The sequence below is a fragment of the Phalacrocorax carbo genome, chromosome 2, assembly GCF_963921805.1.
Source record: "Phalacrocorax carbo chromosome 2, bPhaCar2.1, whole genome shotgun sequence".
NCBI classification, from domain to species: domain Eukaryota; kingdom Metazoa; phylum Chordata; class Aves; order Suliformes; family Phalacrocoracidae; genus Phalacrocorax; species Phalacrocorax carbo.
In genome coordinates, this window is record NC_087514.1 from 151246628 (window position 1) to 151263853 (window position 17226).

Here is a 17226-nt window from a genome sequence, read left to right on the forward strand (position 1 = left end):
TTAATTTTGAATAAGGGGAGATTATCTTTAATCATTGCCTCTGTTGATGAAAACACTAATTGTAAGTGTAATGCTTTGTTGCCATATGAGAAGCATTTCCTTGAGTTATAAATTCATAAAGTGCTTTGTCTGTGCTTGAGAAAAAAGCAAAAGCAGCCAAGAGTTTAGGCTTTAAGTTTACAATAAAACATGACTAAGACTTTGAAATGTATGTGGGCATTGCATTACACTGGCTGAGACAAATTTGAAGGGAATTTCAAAGAGCCTTGGCTACTCTGCTCTCTTTTATCATTAATCATTTACAAGGCATTGAAGATCCACACAGTACTTCACAAAACATTTGGTAAGACATGTTTCCTAGCGAAGTTGGTATTTCTGCCAAATAACATAATTCTGACACCGACGCTTTACTCTTGGATGATATCTGGAAACTTAGGTACTACTAAACCCACAAAGCTTTTGAGCTAGCAGTTAATCTGTGTTCAGCCTGGTTTTGCTGTTGAGAAGAAGAAAAACTGAAGATAATGGGGGGAAATATTTCTTTTAATGCAACAAACAATTTTTTATAATTTTGTCCTTTTTTGTGTGTGTGTGTGTCTTCTCCAACTTCTTTCTATGTACAAGTGTCTACAAACTCAAATTTCTCAGAAGTAGCACTTGCTGGCTTGGCAAGCAAAGAGAACTTCAGCAACGTTAGCCTGCGGAGTGTTAATCTAACAGAGCAAAACTCTAACAACAGTGCTGTGCCATACAAGAAGCTAATGCTGCTGCAAATTAAAGGTATGCTGTAACTGCTTTTACTTTCCGTACACAATAGGCTGATTGTAACATATGGGAGTTGCTACCAGAGTGGGATGCTTAGATTGTTCTAGATCTCCAGCTTGAGATTTAGGTCCAAAACCTAAATGAATAAGTGAGAATGGTGTGACAAATGCTAACCCTTACAAATAGGTTTGCATTGTGGCCACCACCGTGTGTTTTCCAAGGAGAAAACATAATGTTTCAGGAATTTTAGCCATCTCCTATGGAAATCTTTGAACTGTCCCATTCTTCGAGTGCTCAGCATAACTTGGAAGTGACATGACAGTGTTCTTGCTCCACTTCCCCTTACAGTGTGTAGTAAGGTATATGAATCTGCAAAATAAATAGCTACTTTACTGGCAAAGTAAAATTCTTAAAATTTTTACTGCCTACAGAAACTCTGCCATAGCTTCCCTTAAGCAAATGTATTTGGCTGGAATTTGGGTGCTGTCTGCCATTTACTTAATTCATTTCTTTCCAGAAGGACAAAAGTTGTTAAAGCAAGAACAGGAAATAATATAAATATTAGTCAATAGGAGGCAACAGGTTTTTTTGCTTCCTGTGAGTAAACCCTTTTTCCACAGTAGTAGTCTCTTAATTCTTCTTTAGCAGTCTGTTTCCATATATTTTGCTAAATGTGCTAGGATTGTTTGTATTTCATTCAAAACAAATTAGATCTTGGCATTTGATAGCAATAGTCAAAGGAATATAATTAGCTTTGTTTTCTCTTTAGGAAGAAGACATGTTCAAACAAGATTAGTTGAACCAAGGGCCTCATCACTGAACAGCGGAGACTGTTTCCTGTTGTTGACTCCACATTTCTGTTTCTTATGGATAGGAGAGTTTGCAAATGTCATAGAAAAAGCAAAGGTTAGTACTAGTTGGGGTTTTTAATTTATTTTTAGAACTGTTGCAGCATATGTCTCTTTGATGTAATTCAGTCTTGGTGCCAGCTGTCTCAAAAAGTGGCGTGTAAGTGATAGTCAGTGACAGGTAGATATGCAGGATTCCTGTAAATATATTTTAGCTTGTGCACTGAATGAAAGCTGACATAGGAGCATATAGGTTGCAAAGCTGCAAGAGAAGAGAGGATATCCTCAGGAAACAGATTTGTACTCAAACAAAAAATAGTCTGAATTGCAGGATGTCCTTTTTATTCCCATGTTCGTTAAGATCAAGTCTTGTTTTAAGGCAAATGAAAGAATGAATGTATTTCTGTAACGTTTTTTCTACTGTCTGTTTATTTAGTGCAACAAATAATAACCATTTCTCCTGCTATTTGCTCTACTATATCCTATATACTTTTGCCTTCTCCCTGAACAAAATATGCACAAATATTCCAAAGACTTAAGTAACTCTGTTCAGATAACTGTTAATCTTGTAGGCTTCAGAACTTGCAACTTTAATTCAGACAAAGAGGGAACTTGGCTGTAGAGCTTCTTATATACAGACTATAGAAGAAGGAATAAATACCCACACCCATGCAGCCAAAGACTTCTGGAAACTCCTTGGTGGGCAGACAAATTACCAGTGTAAGCATTCTTACAGTATATTATGTTTTATCACAGTAAAATAGTTGAGTTGGTTCTTTTTAGTAAAGATAGTTGGATGTTAAAATTTTTTATTATTTTTGACAATCTTTTCCTTAAGCTGCTGGAAGTCCTGAAGAAGATGAAATGTATGAAGCTGCAATAATAGAAACAAATTGCATTTACCGCCTCGTAGAGGATAAACTCATTCCTGAGGATGACTACTGGGGAAAGGTGCCAAAATGTACCCTGCTACAACCAAAAGAGGTATTGTGCCACTTACCGTTGCTGTGGTAAGCGCATAACTTCCAGTAACTGCAAATGCTCGTGGAAAGGCTCCTGAAAATTGGATCCTCTTTGTTTCTGAAAAGCTTCTGAACATTTTGCTGTCCAAAGTGCGCTGCGGGTTTCAAGAAATTAGATCATGTTATCTTTAAAGTGAAATACTATTTTGGGAAGTGTAAATCTTTTTGCCAATAGAGGCTCACTCCAAAGTCGTAAAGTGCAAAACAGGTAGCACTTTGGAAAAACAAAACAAAATAAAAACCTATTTTCCCTTTCAAGCATTTTTATTTCTATCCTTAGCAGACTTTTGCCTTTCAAAGAACCATTTCACCCATCTGAGTAGGAATGACAGCTGATTTCCAAAATAAAGACACAATGCATTTTCTTGAAAGTATTCAACTTGCTGCCTGTTTGCTGAGCCAGTTACCCATGCTGTATGTTCTGTCAGCCTTCCCCAGCTATAGGAACAAGCATAGGTCTAAATGTCAGCAAAAGCTGGTGTTACTGGACAGTAATCAGTGATGCAACAGAATCAGTTTTCTAGTAATAAGAGTTCCCTAATCTGCTAATGACCTACCTACCACCTAAAGATGCATTTCTCAGCATTCCCCATTCTTGCCTCCAGTCAGGCTCAACAATTGGACATCACAGCGCGACCACTGCCCTGGCCATATTTGCGTTGCAGTGCTAGTTGTTAGTGTCATTGCAGAAACTCAGATATTTGGAGGAGTTTGTGTTCAGTGCACTGTCAACTTGCAGCACTAGGAAACTAGAGGATCAGAGTATCACATAACCTAATGATAGGGTTGGTTTTTTTTTTGTTTGGTTTGGGTTTTAGGTGCTGGTGTTTGATTTTGGCAGTGAAGTATATGTATGGCATGGAAAGGAAGTTACTTTAGCACAAAGAAAAGTGGCATTCCAGCTGGCAAAACACTTGTGGAATGGCACCTTTGACTACTCCAATTGTGACATAAATCCTCTGGACCCAGGGGAATGCAATCCCCTCATACCCAGGTATCAAAACTCAAGTTTAGTCTCATTGCAGAAACTTAGTTTTCTTGCCCTTATTTCACAGTGTTTAATTTGATTCTTTTTCTTTTGTTCCCTTACACAGAAAGGGGCAAGGGCGCCCAGACTGGGCTGTGTTTGGCAGACTCACAGAACATAACGAGACCATACTGTTCAAAGAAAAATTTCTCGATTGGACAGAGCTGAAGAAACTCAATGAGAAGAATTCCAGTGAATCCCTTCACCAGAAGGTGCATATAATAAGCACGCTAGGTATTTCAAACTACATGACCTAGCTGGGATGGAAGCCAGGGAAGCTTGTTCTCAAGGATCCAGGGCACTTTCTTTATCTTGAGGGCTTTGACCTAGGGGTCAGAACATCACCACATACAGTGAACCCACAGAGTTGCTTTATATTAGTGCCAAGCAGCTCAATGGATTACACTACTTTATATATAAGGAAGCTCAATATACAAGCAGCTCAAAGCCAAGGTGGCTTTGATAAGGCATCAAATGATGACAAGATATTAAAGTACTGAAATACACAGGAGTCAAACTGAGTGGAACTGTGGGGTAAGACAGAAAAAACTGTGCTCAAAGATATCTCTTCTGTGTTTTTTGACAGGAAGAATCCAGATCCGACTCTAAACCATATGATGTCATGCTAATGGTAGCTGTGCCCCAAACAACTGTAGGCACAGTCTTGGATGGAATGAATATTGGCCGGGGCTATGGACTTGTAGAAGGAGAAGATGGGAGGCAGTTTGAAATTATCACAGCATCTGTGGATGTCTGGCACATCCTGGAATTTGATTATAGTAGACTGCCGAAGCAAAGCATAGGGCAGTTCCATGAGGGAGACACATATGTGGTGAAGTGGAAGTATATGGTGAGCACAACAGGTTAGTGAACAATTCCATTTCATCCTGCTGAAACATGGAGAAGTGCAGCTGAAACTGCTGCTGTTAGTGGTGAGATCCAGGCCCAGACTTCCTTGGATGTGAAAGTGTTTTAAAGCTCAGAAATGCTAATTTAGCCTTCCTAGGCCATTAAAAGGTAGAGCTTATTATTTTATTTTGTTTAAAAGAAAGCATTAAAAAAACCCCTGTAGTTATTTTTCATACATCGAATGTAATACTGTCCATCTCTGCTTTTACCCAACAGTGGTGATGTACGTGTTCACAGGACAGCTCATTAAGCCAGAATTGTACCCACAGCTTAACACCAAAATAACTAGGCAGCTGGACTAATGACAGTGATCTGAATGTCTTGCAAGAGAGGTAGGCTTAGCAACAAGGAAAGCCTTTGCTGGGTAATGGAGAACAGTAACAATTACAGGAAAAGCCCTTGCCAACTCATCACCCTTGCTGTCCTTTTTGCTGTTTCTGGAAACCCTCTGCAATGGGTTTCACTCTCAAGTGGAAAACTTTAACAGTGTTCTGACAAAGAGCCTGAGAGCAGCAGGTAAATGTTGAGAATCAGCTTGGTATGTTCATTGGAACTCTCCCTTCTGGCACTAAGCTAAGAATAGGTTGCTTTTGTGGTAAGTAAAATAGAAATAGTCTAAAAAGTATTGTTCCAAATAGGAAAATATTAAAATTGGTTGAAAGCAGTATAACAGCTCTACAGCTTCAGGCTTTTAGCCAAAAAATGTAGGTAGGTCTTATTCAGGATTGTTGAGTTCAGATACTGGCAAATCCAAGAAAAGTACAAAAGCTTTTTTACAGTCTTTGGGAGAAGTGGGTAACACTAATACTGAACTGTAAACAGACTCCTAATCAAAATGGATGAAAATATATTCCATCACTCCAAAACAGAGTAAAGTTTTATGTAGGAGGCAGTACTTTTATGGGCTGAATGTACAGATAAGAGTAAAAACCATAAATTTTAGAAGTGGTTAGTGGTTTGAGTATTCTCAACTTGAAAAAAACAGGATGCTTTTTCCTAAGTATTTCAGCTGGATGCTGCTCAGCACTGCTGAAATCAAGGCATAAGTTTTAACATTTTTTTTTTAAAGAATCTGGTTTAAAGCTCTTGGGTTTTTTTAATCTTTGATTTTATTATATCTGTTTATTCAGTATTCACTGGAAAGAGTAAAATATTCCATAACTAGTTGTATTGTTGAACTTTACTTGCTGTAAATATTATTTGCTTATTGTAACAACTAAATACCAACACTTTAAAAAAAAAAGGGGGGGGGGTTGTTGCAAACCACTTACTAGACCAACATGAAATACTGAGTTAATTTAAAAAAATAAATAAACAAAGCTTAACTAATCCTAACTTTTTTATGACTGCAAAATACCACTTTGGTGTTCTTTTGTTCTGAAATTTTCCTTTCTAATATCATTTTACCAAGAAAGACTTTTCTTTTATGCCTGTAGCTTTCTCAGCTGTTGCTGTTTCCAGTATCACTCAGCAGCCAGCTACTCTCCTGCTGCCAAAGAACAGTGTGTAATGTGGAAAATGAACAATAATCCACTATTCTGGTAACATAACTGGACATACCATTTCACATGCAAATTACCTCAAGTGATGTCTGTTATTTTTCTCCAGATAGTACCAGTTCTTCCTACATCTCTTTCTATGGCCAACACAGGCATCTCTGCATGTGGGCTTACATCCCCCTGATGAGACAATGCCAACTTTTCACGGGAACGTACGGGTTTGGAGATCTAATGTTCCTCCAGTTGGACATTTTATCTTTCCTGTTCTGGATGGGATAGTGCTGAGCTGGCAGAGGAGATTAAACCACATGCTGTTTAAACCTATAGCCTGAGTACATTCTTCAGCGCGTGCTTTCTGTTTTGCAGTTGGAAGCAGGCAAAAAGGAGAGCAACAAGTAAGAGCTGTTGGAAAAGAGAAATGCGTATATTTCTTTTGGCAAGGAAGGCACTCCACTGTGAGTGAGAAAGGGACATCGGCACTGATGACAGTGGAACTTGATGAAGAGAGAGGAGCACAGGTGAGCTTCCTGCAGACCTAGGCGGCAGCCCTGGTAAGACTTGCTTGCCCAAGTAGCCACTAACAATAAATGTGGGTCATCTCTTTTGCCTCCTCTCTTTCTGCAAAGGTTGTCTTGCCAGTACAAATAGCCAGCCCTCAAAATTACTTTTGGCTTTATTCCAACTTCCAGAGACAGATAAGCTCCTTTTACAGATTGTCATTACCAAATCTCACTTCTAAAGATGATGTTTCTGAGAACTGGCTGCAGAAGAATGTCTTCCCCTTCTCTCCCTGCAGGAATAGGAGAAGCACAGTTAAACACATTTGTGCTTTCCCTTCCATACACGTTCAGATAACAGGACTGTCTTCCTAGTGCTGAGAACAGGAGAAGCACTTTCTGCCAGGCCAAGGCATGAAAATACCTTTGAAATTTTCGTTTTGTTTACTCCGTAATTACAGAGTAGATCGCCTTGTTTTCAGAGATTCTAGCAACTGCAGTCACAGCTAGTTTGAAGATCAGACAGGACAGGCTAGCTTGCTTTGTCTTTAGGTGGAGTTAGGCTTTGCTGTGGCTTGGCTGTTACCAGCACACAAGAAGGGAGGTTTAAAGGTAGTTTCTGTACCTTGATAATGCTGTAATTAATTTTTTAACAGCAGCATAGACGAGCAGTAAGACAGGAGTTCATAGAGGAGATACACAAATACATTTGACCCAGAGTGTGGGATACTGTGCAACATAGCTGATTTAACAATTGGCTATATCAGTTTCATAATCAAAATGCCATGCTTAATGAGCAAAGAACATGCATGTTGTCACATAAACCAGTTTACAGCAAATTGTGAACCTCCTTCATGTCCTACAGTGTCTCAAAATAGTTTCAAAACATATCTGGCAAGATGGCCCAGTCCTGTAAAGAATTCAAATAATGGTTAGTTTAAACTAATTTAAATTAAAGTTTATTTGGTATTCCTTATCCTCTAAAACTCTCAATTGCTGGATTCCAGCTAGAGGTTTCTTTTAATAGGCAGGTCACATATGAAACCCATTACATGCTGATATATATGGTAATTTAAACAATAGTCAGCAGTTGAAAGCCATCTTTGTGGGTGGCCATAACTATATAATATATAATAATCCATAGAGACTAGTTTTCCTGAGTCTGTATACTTGCTTCATTTTTTTAATGAAGAGTGGTGCTTTCAATTTCCAGGTACAAGTGCTTCAAGGGAAAGAGCCGCCATGCTTTCTGCAGTGCTTCCAAGGAGGGATGATTGTGCATGCTGGAAGAAGGGAAGAGGAAGAAGAAAATGCACAAAGTAAATTACTGTTAGTTAAGAGCTTCTGCCCAAAAATCCTTTTTTACCTATTGTGAGGGGCTTTGAATTCAGTCTCAACTACCATACTCTGTAGAAAAGAGAAACGAATGCCATGAAACCCATGAGACCGCATTGCCATGCTTTGTTTCAAGGTAGCTTTTTTTGTTTGAGCTTAGAATGGACTTCACCCTAGAGCAAGCTGACTTCATTGTACTGAAACACATATAAATGGTTCTAGTTGTTTTTTAATTAAGGAAAGGGCCTGTTTGCTTTAAAATATGTTCCCTTCTACATAGTCTAGGCAAAAGAGTATTTTTATGAGTAGTTCTGCTCCAAGGAGAGAGCTTTTGTTCCCCATTCATTACTTTTTGCAACATATTCCTTTGAACGCTGCAGTTGAGGTAGAGGAATTTCAGTGCAGGTGTAGATTTAGAGGCGAACTGGGATGTGTCCAATGTGACCTCCTGTGCCTAAGGTTCACAGGGGAAGAAGAAATGAATAGAAGGACTGCTGTATTTGTTTCCCTTTTTTTCCTGTATGAAACAGCAGAAACTTGTCTCTTCTGCTCTGTTAAGCTCTTTGGCTCTTAACACAGGTACTCTTGTAGCAAGGTTTCGTAAGGCATCTTTTCTGCAACAGGGTCTCTCAAGTAGCGTTAGCCAAACCTGATGCTTAGCTAGTTTATTCTGTGACAATGCAGGCATGCGATATGTGACATTCATCCAGTATGAGAACAGCTGTTCCAGAGCAGAGGTCTTGAATTTTCAATCCCGTGTGACTGCATAATACTGCTGCACTGTTCCTGTCTACTCCAGGTGACTGGAGGCTATATTGCGTGCGAGGAGAAGTTCCCAGTGAAGGAAACTTACTTGAAGTAGCATGTCACTGCAGCAGCCTGCGTTCCCGGACATCCATGATTGTCCTCAATATAAATAAAGCTCTTATCTACTTGTGGCATGGCTGCAAAGCACAATCTCACACCAAGGATGTAGGAAGAACAGCAGCCAATAAAATAAAAGAACAGTGAGTGTCTGACCTATATTTTGAGATGTTTATACAGGCTACCGATTTACTTAAAAGAGTCTGCCTCAAAGAAAAGTTGAAATAAAGCAAGCTGTCCTCTGAGTACAACTGCAGCATGTGCATGCTTGGTAAGGAGGAGGAATGATGGGTAGTTGATTCAGTGGAGTGGGGAAAATACGTGTTCTGTAATCACTTTCACTTAAGGTCAAATGCACATATTCTTCCTACTGTACTAATTACAGTTGAAAAAAACCAGTCTCCATTTGGAGGGAGGTGCTCAATATCTGAATAGCAAACTCAGTCACAGTTGATAGGAGGATTAGAATCAAGCCTTGTGAATAAGGAAGAGGAAATAAATTTGGGAAAGCATGCGAGGAGGACAGCAATAGTTACAAAAACAGGCAGTAAGAATCCCTCCTGAGAGCTCATGTGAGCACCTCCTCTACTCTGGGTATGTGATCAGAAGTGGGATGAGAATGGTTCCTGAAATTCCATATCTGTGTGTTTGATATTTTTTGTCATTGTTTTCAAAAAGCCTGTGTTGACATGAAGTGTGCAACAAACTTACAGGGTGCTTTTGGGTTCTAATAATGCAAGTGGCCAGCAGGTTTGTTAGCTGTGTTTGGGGCAGGAAAGCTGGGTCCACTCTTTTTGTGTTTTGTAGATGTCCGCTGGAGGCAGGGCTGCACAGCAGCAGCAAGGTGACGATACATGAATGTGATGAAGGGTCAGAGCCCTTGGGATTCTGGGATGCATTGGGAAGGAGAGATCGAAAGGCCTATGATTGCATGTTGCAAGGTAGGCCTGCATTCCTGGATTTGTTACTCACATTTTACTTTACTGGTCTTATAGTACTGTGAGATTTAATGTAAAGCTTTTGAAGAACTTCTTGGTAGTTGAGATGATCCCATCAGAGAGATGCTTCCAAAAATCTACTGAGTTAAGTAATACTATTCTAGGAGAAAAGTGCTGGAAAATGAAGTGTTTCATTTTGTTTTCTCCCCCTTCTGCAGCCCCTCTGTATTCATGCAGCACAGAGCAACAGTTAATGCTGTTACCAACACATTTTGCTTCTCTTCTGATGGGATTTAGGAGGCAGTTCTGCATGCATTCTTGTCCAGTCTTTGCTTTGAAACTGCCAACAAAGGTAGCAGAGGGGATCAATTTACCAAGTGGAAAATTTGTCAGCTAAAAAGTAAACTCTGAGTGGGCTTGCTTCACTTAAGCTGCAAAACAGCCAGTTATGAAATCACTGGCAGTAATTAGCCAGGATCAGATTCAAACTGATAGCAGCCAGCCTTTTAGCTCAAGTTCTTCACAGCTGTTGCTAGTCCCCCAAGACATCTGCTTGTCTGTCTTGATTTTTAAAAAAACAGAGAATTTACAGTCACTCTAAAAGTTGATTTTTTTTTTTTACTTTCATTTTTTACATTCATCTCTGGCATTTTCTATTACTGATCTTCTTAATTTTTGTTCTTTAAAGATCCTGGAAAGTTTAATTTCACTCCCCGCCTGTTCAGTCTCAGTAGTTCATCAGGAGAATTCTCAGCCACTGAGTACGTTTACCCTTCAAGAGACCCTGCTGTGATCAATTCCATGCCATTCTTGCAAGAGGATCTTTACACTGCCCCACAGCCAGGTATATGCTTTAAAATCCTTAAGTAATAAAAAAAACAGATAACTGTATCCTGCATTGGGCAGTGATTCAGTAACTGTAATCACTTTTAACTTGATTTATCCCAGGAAAATGTGTGCATGTGATGCTTATACAGCATTAAGCAATAACAGTAATTTTTCCATGATAAAGTTGCTGAGAACTAATCAAACATACATGTATCCCAAAAGTTTGCTATAAAAATACGTTGTTTATATCAGAGAATCTGAGTTCAGATGAGGTTCAGCTGGATGAATAACAAAAAAGGATTGGAATCGGGATTCCGAGAACTAATCAGTGGCTGATAGTTTTATTCTTCTTCGGCTGTGTAGCACTGTTCCTTGTTGACAATCACCATGAAGTGTACCTGTGGCAAGGCTGGTGGCCTGTGGAAAACAAAATTGCTGGATCAGCTCGAATCAGGTGGGCTACAGACAGGAAATGCGCCATGGAGACAGTGCTCCAGTACTGCAAAGGTAACAGATTGCTGTGCCTGGCTGTTCTGAGTGTGTCGTACCTTTCCATACCTTACTCTGTCCCAAGCTGAAAGGTACTCAGGTGCTTCCCCAATGGCACTGATAAACATCAGTGTATTTGAAGATACATTCTCCACTCATTCTTAGCAAACCATTTCTGTAGTGATGGCATTGCTCCCAAATCGCCAAGATACTCTGCTGACTCAATTCGCAGAGGAAAGGCTTTATTTCTCTTCTGTGCCCTCACTGTGGGAGAATAGTTCAGACATTAGATCCCTAAAAGGGAATTCTGAGAACACAGCCTCTTAAACCCAAATGCTTTCTGCCTAGCTTCTTTTAGATTTCATAAGCTTCTGTGTATCAGAAAACTGAATTAATATACTGTTTGCTGATAATACTAGGTTTTAACTTAATGGGGGAGGTGGAAGGACTCTGAAGATGGAGGACGAGTCTCACACAGAAACAAGATGGTCGTTGGAAATGCTGGAGCACAGAGCTGAGGCTCCGTGCTCATTTCTACAAGACAGAGTTATTGCCACTCAGTGTGCAGTGATTCAAGCTGCAATTGAGAGTATGCTGACCAGATTATTTTCTGCACTAGTAGAATTTCCTTGAGACACCATAATGCTTTCCTCTCACTTCATCTAAGGGTATGTGAGGCTGGGAACAGGCCTTGCATCTTCTGATGGAGGATGAATAAAGAAAGGTGTGGGGTTACCATCCGGGAAGGAGGGCGTAAGTAACAGCCATGTTCTGTTAGTTCAGAGCAGTTTCCCACTATGAATAAGTCACTAGGGCTTAATTGGTGCAAACTATGCCCTCTTGCAAGGAAAGCCTGATCACTTACAGGTCTTCAGACCTCATGATGCCACTGATTTCTTCTGCAGCAAATAAACTTTACAACTTGTGACACAGCTGGTGGTATCTTGCGTCTCCTCCCATAAACATTTGCATACTTGAAGAGGGGAAGCAATAACCTTCTTGAATTCTACCCTTATGAGGCTAAGCCAGTCTCTCCTTCCCAATCTGCCCAGAGTTGCTCAGCAAACTAGTGAGAGAGCTGGAAGTAAGATCCCAGTCTCAGAGTTCCTGATGCAGTGCTATAATCTTCTGGTAATGAAAATCATATTTTCTGGCCCCAGCAGAGATGGAATCAGATACACATGCTGAGGTTTGGATACTTTTCCAGATTTCTTGAACATCATCGAGTTTGATGATGGGAAAAGGGATTAATACCTTCTGCACGGGATTGAATTTGCTGCATCTGAGTTCAATGCACTGGGGAGAGCTCTTCAGTGATTCCTATTGGGTCTGAAGTTTAGCATATGTATCATAGGTCGAGTTTTTTTGCTGGGTGCTCACTTTGCCGCTGGCCATGACTTTGCAGCAGTTATAGCTCTATCCTCTTTGCCATGGGGTAGTTCTTAAGAGCTTTGGGCTGCGTGGTTGGACAGGTATAGAGCAAGTTTGTTACTGGTAAAGATCGACTCTACCGGTACTATTTCTATGCTAAAGCTGATGTGAACTCCTTCAGCATTTTTTTTACTGTTCAAACTATGCTGTTCTGATGGTCTGTCACTTTCAAGATCTGGAATTCTGTCAACCACTTTAAAACTTCAATGCATCAAGCTGTCAGGGCTGTCGAGCTCTTGTGTGTTGTTACTTATCAAGGTGGAGAAATTGAATTTCAAGATATACCAATGCTGCTGCAATTATTTTGACTACCAGAATATAGTTGAGCGATCAGAAGCATTAAAAAGCTTTTATCTTATTTTTTCTCTCTCCATTTCTTTCCTCATCTAAGTCCCTCTCCCCTGCTCCCCTCCACCCCCACCCCCTTTTTTTTTTTTCTCCTTTTCCTGGCTGGCAGTGTTTAACTACATGACGGTTTGAAAGAGATTGATTAGCAACTGTGGATATCCCTTGAATATACCTAGCAGTTCTCCTTGTGCATAAATCTTGTTTAACTTGTCAAAATGTCTTGAAAGTTCTTCTGTGGTTTTATCTGCTAAATCAGCAGTCTGGAAAGCTGAGCTGCAGACCGCTGGGAGAAGGAGGAATCTGGTTCGCCCTTTAGTGATTCTTAGTGAAGAGATCAGCTTGTGCTCAGGGCAGAGTTCATGCAATGAAAATGTTTCTCCACTTACACACAAATTTATCTTACCTATACTGGAACATTAGCAAATGCCTCTCTCCTTTTATTTCTTGGCTGAATTACTGAATGTGGAGCAGCACAACTAGAGCAGATTCACATATTTTTGAAATGCAAAGTTTTAAAGTACTTATTGAATCATTCATGATAGAACAAACAAATAAACCACAGTGAAAATATGGGGAAGAGAAGGCTTAAAATCAAGTATTCAAATTATAAAACTCCTGTCTAAATTGTGCAGTTAAAGGACTCACATTCTAATACATTTGTTAGACTACTCCACAGAGCTTTTATCTCTAGTATTCAGAGTTTCATGTGAACATACTCTCTCTAGTTTGCTCCCAACATCTCATCTAAAGCCAAGCCTGTAATATTCAGGTTTTGCAAACCGAATGGAACAATGATGTCCAGCCAGAGTCTGTTTGTGTTCTGCACAGGGGTTCCATTGGTTCCCTGGGGTGCTCCTCAGCAGTGGAGAGGAGGGGGCTGCGTTCTTTCAGTCCCTCCTGCCTGACAGCCCACACGTAGCAAGTTCTGGTAGGGACGACAGGAAAAAACAGGGTCCTTTGTAATGGATTTACATGCTCTGGAGGAAATCTTAGTGCATTAAAGATGCTCTGAGATTGAATGTAGGGAATAGCATTATTTTGCAAGAAGCAGTTTCTAGGGTAGCTACAGCCCTCAGAAGTGAGGTGGTGTCATGTTACTGTGTTAGTTTCACATGATTCTGGGCTTTGCCACATCTTCAGCTTTTCCATTGCCTATCTGGAAGAAAGATTTGATTACACTGGGTTGTTTCAATCCAAGTAAGGTGAAGGTACAATATTTTTCTGAATGAAAGCTCCTCCCAGTCCCTGACTGCCTGTCTACCTCTTTCCAGTAACATTTGGAGTTTGTCAGTGCTTTTGAGTCATTCAACCAATAGGGCCTTTTTTCACCAGTACTTGGTATAATGACTTTAGCCACTTAATCTGATATGGCATTGCTCCTTGGCAGGATTATGTCCATGCCCTATATAGTGTGCACACATATGTGTTTTAAAGAAACAGGACTGTCTTTGAAAGTCATAAGTAATTACCACCCAGCTATTGCAATACCTCTGTTAACTTTCAGATCCCATTCCTTTGAATTTATAATAACAAACGATTGTGTTAGACCTCAGTATCCCAAGTTAAAACAGTTTAAACATAAACATTCTCACTTAAGCCTCCAAGCTTAAGCTTTATTTGCTGCTGACAGGACACTTCTGCTGAGCGTACCAGAAGGTTTCATTTGCTTGAATGTGGCTAGTTTCAGACCATCACGCTCTGCTTACGCTATTCTAACTCTATTTTTGTAAGAAATACATTGGGTCAGGAAGTAACTGGGCGGGGGGGGAGGGTGTTCAGCATACATGTTGTGATCTTTGTGGTCAGATAGAGTAAAGGACAGATTTAAGAATACTGAAAAACATGTTAAAAGGTACCATACTACATTAAAAAATATCCTGGTGAAATTTATTCCTACTGCCTCAAATTACTTCAGGAAAGAATCAGTTAAACATAGTTATGAGGTAGCTTTGGATAATGGGTGACACTGCAAAATATGGTACTGTTTGTAATTTTTTTTTCTCTCTATTTTGGCTGGTTTTAGGAAAAAATGTAAAGAAGCCCCCAAAATCCTATCTAATTCATGCTGGCCTAGAGCCCCTGACCTTCACTAATATGTTCCCAAGTTGGGAACACAGGGAAGACATCGCAGAGATCACAGAAATGGTAAATCTTTTCATTGCACAGACTGTTTCCTATTGCTAGTAATTGTCTTGTGTTGTCAGTAACATCATTTGTTTGTGCTGTCAAGCCCCAAAATCCACAGGATGAACTTCCAAAGTACAGTTCAGGAGTCTGCACGAGAGAAAAATAACAATTTAGCTAAATTCTGACTGGGAAGCATGGATATCGGAGGCATTCCTGGTTGTTGTTTCATGTAACTTCTTATATTCTTCTTTGTTAAAAACAGGAGGAAAGTGTTAACTGAATCATCTCATAGAAAGAGATGTGCTACAGTTTAGCAGAACAACTGTTTCAGTCGGGTGAAACAGGCAGCAATGTGCAGTTCTGGTCTGTTCTCCAGGCTTGAAGTGCAGGGGAGCAAAATGCCCCGCAAAGGATCAGCTGGCTTCCAGAGATCCAGCATTGACTTCCCCACCCGGGAAGCGGTGTCACAGCCCAATTACATGTGACTGCTTTAAAAGCCTTCGGTGAAGAAGCATCTCAAGGCAAATGACATTTTCTGCTTTGTAAGTGTTCCGCAGCCACCCTTAGTGGAAAATGCTGGTTTAATGACTAAACACAGCATTCAGCCTTAAACTGAGATTCTGAGAGCACAGGATGTCCTTCTGCAAAATGCGGACATTTTTTAAGCTGTGAAATTCTTGTAGGGCAAGGCTGTGCACCTGTGTGCGGACCTGGATGTATAGCTTTGTGCACTGTGGGCCAGGCAGCACAGGGTGATCCCGTGCCACCTGCAGACTGAAGGGTAGTTTCAGCATTGTGATCCTGTTCTCTGTTTTTCCTTTTTTCCGTACAGGATGCTGACGTTTCTAATCAGATAATCCTTGTAGAGGATGTGCTGGCCAAGCTGTGTAAAACGGTGTATCCACTAGCAGATCTCTTAGCTCGGCCTCTACCTGAGGGAGTTGATCCACTGAAGCTTGAAATTTATCTTTCAGATGAGGACTTTGAGGTAAGGAGAGAACAGGTGCACTGTTACTCTGTGCATGTGTGTCTAGCTGCTGTGAAGTCGTTTGACAGTGTTGCTACTTACATGTGTTTTTACTAACGGCATATCCTCTCATTTTAAATGCAGGTTGCATTAGAGATGACAAGAGAAGAGTACAATGCACTGCCATCTTGGAAGCAGGTTAATCTGAAGAAGGCAAAAGGACTTTTCTAAGTTGTGTTTATTGGAGTGAGCACTAAAGGGATGTCTGTTTTCACTTTGTATGCCCTTTAGAAGAATTGTACCCCACATTTACAGAATAAATAGAAATAATCTGAAGCTATTAGTGACTACCTATCTGGAGGTGTGTAATATTATAGAAGGCCAAGAGAACTCTTTGGAAATGCAATTCAGTTTTGATTCTTAAAGATAATGTGTTTAAGCTCTGCTCTCCTATGCACTCAAGAAACAGTAGTTTCTTGAGCTACTGCTGCAGGTGTCCTTTGGCTATATACAATACTTGCCATTTTTGTTTTTGAAGAAGTTCTCTTTGTAAAGTGTTATTTTGTTAGTTTGTGGATTACAAAGAATTTATATTTATATAAACACATAGAACCAGTATGTATTTAACAATGCAATATATATTCACTTTCAAGACTTTCAAGTCAAAACTACAGAAAAGTAGCTGGATGGCAGTTGCTTGTACTGAATTAGCTACGCCACCAATCTGTATCTCCTACGCATTCTGAAAAGTTTCTCTTTGCAATAGTTAATGAATTGTTCTCAGTGCTGCTTCAGGTGCTAAACCGAACAAAGCGTTTGTATTTATAGCATGGATTTCTTGAGAAACTATGCGAATCAACCTTTATACTTTATTATCCAAAAATGTATAGTGCCTTGTTTTTTGTGTACAGTTTATATACAAAAAAAAAAGATTGGTCTGCATTTTGAAGATGGCTTAGAATGGTCTCCTATGTTACTTTTATAATAGTAGAAATAAAAACATCTCAGTTTCTAATACTTGTTGTAAACATTAAACATGTCTTTTGTGATATACGAACCAAAAGTAAAAGCTTCTGAATAAACTCTTAGCGACACTCTGACTGGTTGTTATTTTGTACTGTACTTTGTACTAAGTCATTGGAACCTCCCATAACAGGGTATTTTATCCAAATATTTTAACCCTAGATATCTGAAGGTGTTGTACAGAGTTATAATTTGAGAAGCAGATAATGTAGAAAATAATATATGAGATAAAATTAGATTGTGCAACACTTTAATGCTGAACGTTGGAACTGTCACACAACTCCTGTATCCTTTGGGTTGCCCTGTTTT

At 39.8% G+C, this 17226-nt stretch overlaps 1 protein-coding gene across 6 annotated transcripts in view; it reads left to right on the plus strand.

Moving 5' to 3' along the window:
- Positions 1–16994, plus strand: part of SVIL (supervillin) — a 148332-nt gene extending 131338 nt beyond the window's left edge. For all 6 annotated transcript variants that reach the window (XM_064444899.1, XM_064444898.1, XM_064444901.1 and 3 more), the window contains 16 exons: positions 625–780; positions 1535–1671; positions 2186–2333; positions 2452–2597; positions 3454–3629; positions 3730–3874; positions 4249–4525; positions 6437–6588; positions 7781–7886; positions 8702–8909; positions 9574–9707; positions 10393–10548; positions 10896–11039; positions 14824–14945; positions 15760–15915; positions 16039–16994. In XM_064444899.1, coding sequence (XP_064300969.1) covers positions 625–780; positions 1535–1671; positions 2186–2333; positions 2452–2597; positions 3454–3629; positions 3730–3874; positions 4249–4525; positions 6437–6588; positions 7781–7886; positions 8702–8909; positions 9574–9707; positions 10393–10548; positions 10896–11039; positions 14824–14945; positions 15760–15915; positions 16039–16125 — 2450 coding nt within the window. In that variant the 3' untranslated portion in view covers positions 16126–16994. The remainder of the gene's footprint in view (positions 1–624; positions 781–1534; positions 1672–2185; positions 2334–2451; positions 2598–3453; positions 3630–3729; positions 3875–4248; positions 4526–6436; positions 6589–7780; positions 7887–8701; positions 8910–9573; positions 9708–10392; positions 10549–10895; positions 11040–14823; positions 14946–15759; positions 15916–16038) is intronic.
- The last annotated feature ends 232 nt before the right edge of the window (positions 16995–17226 follow it).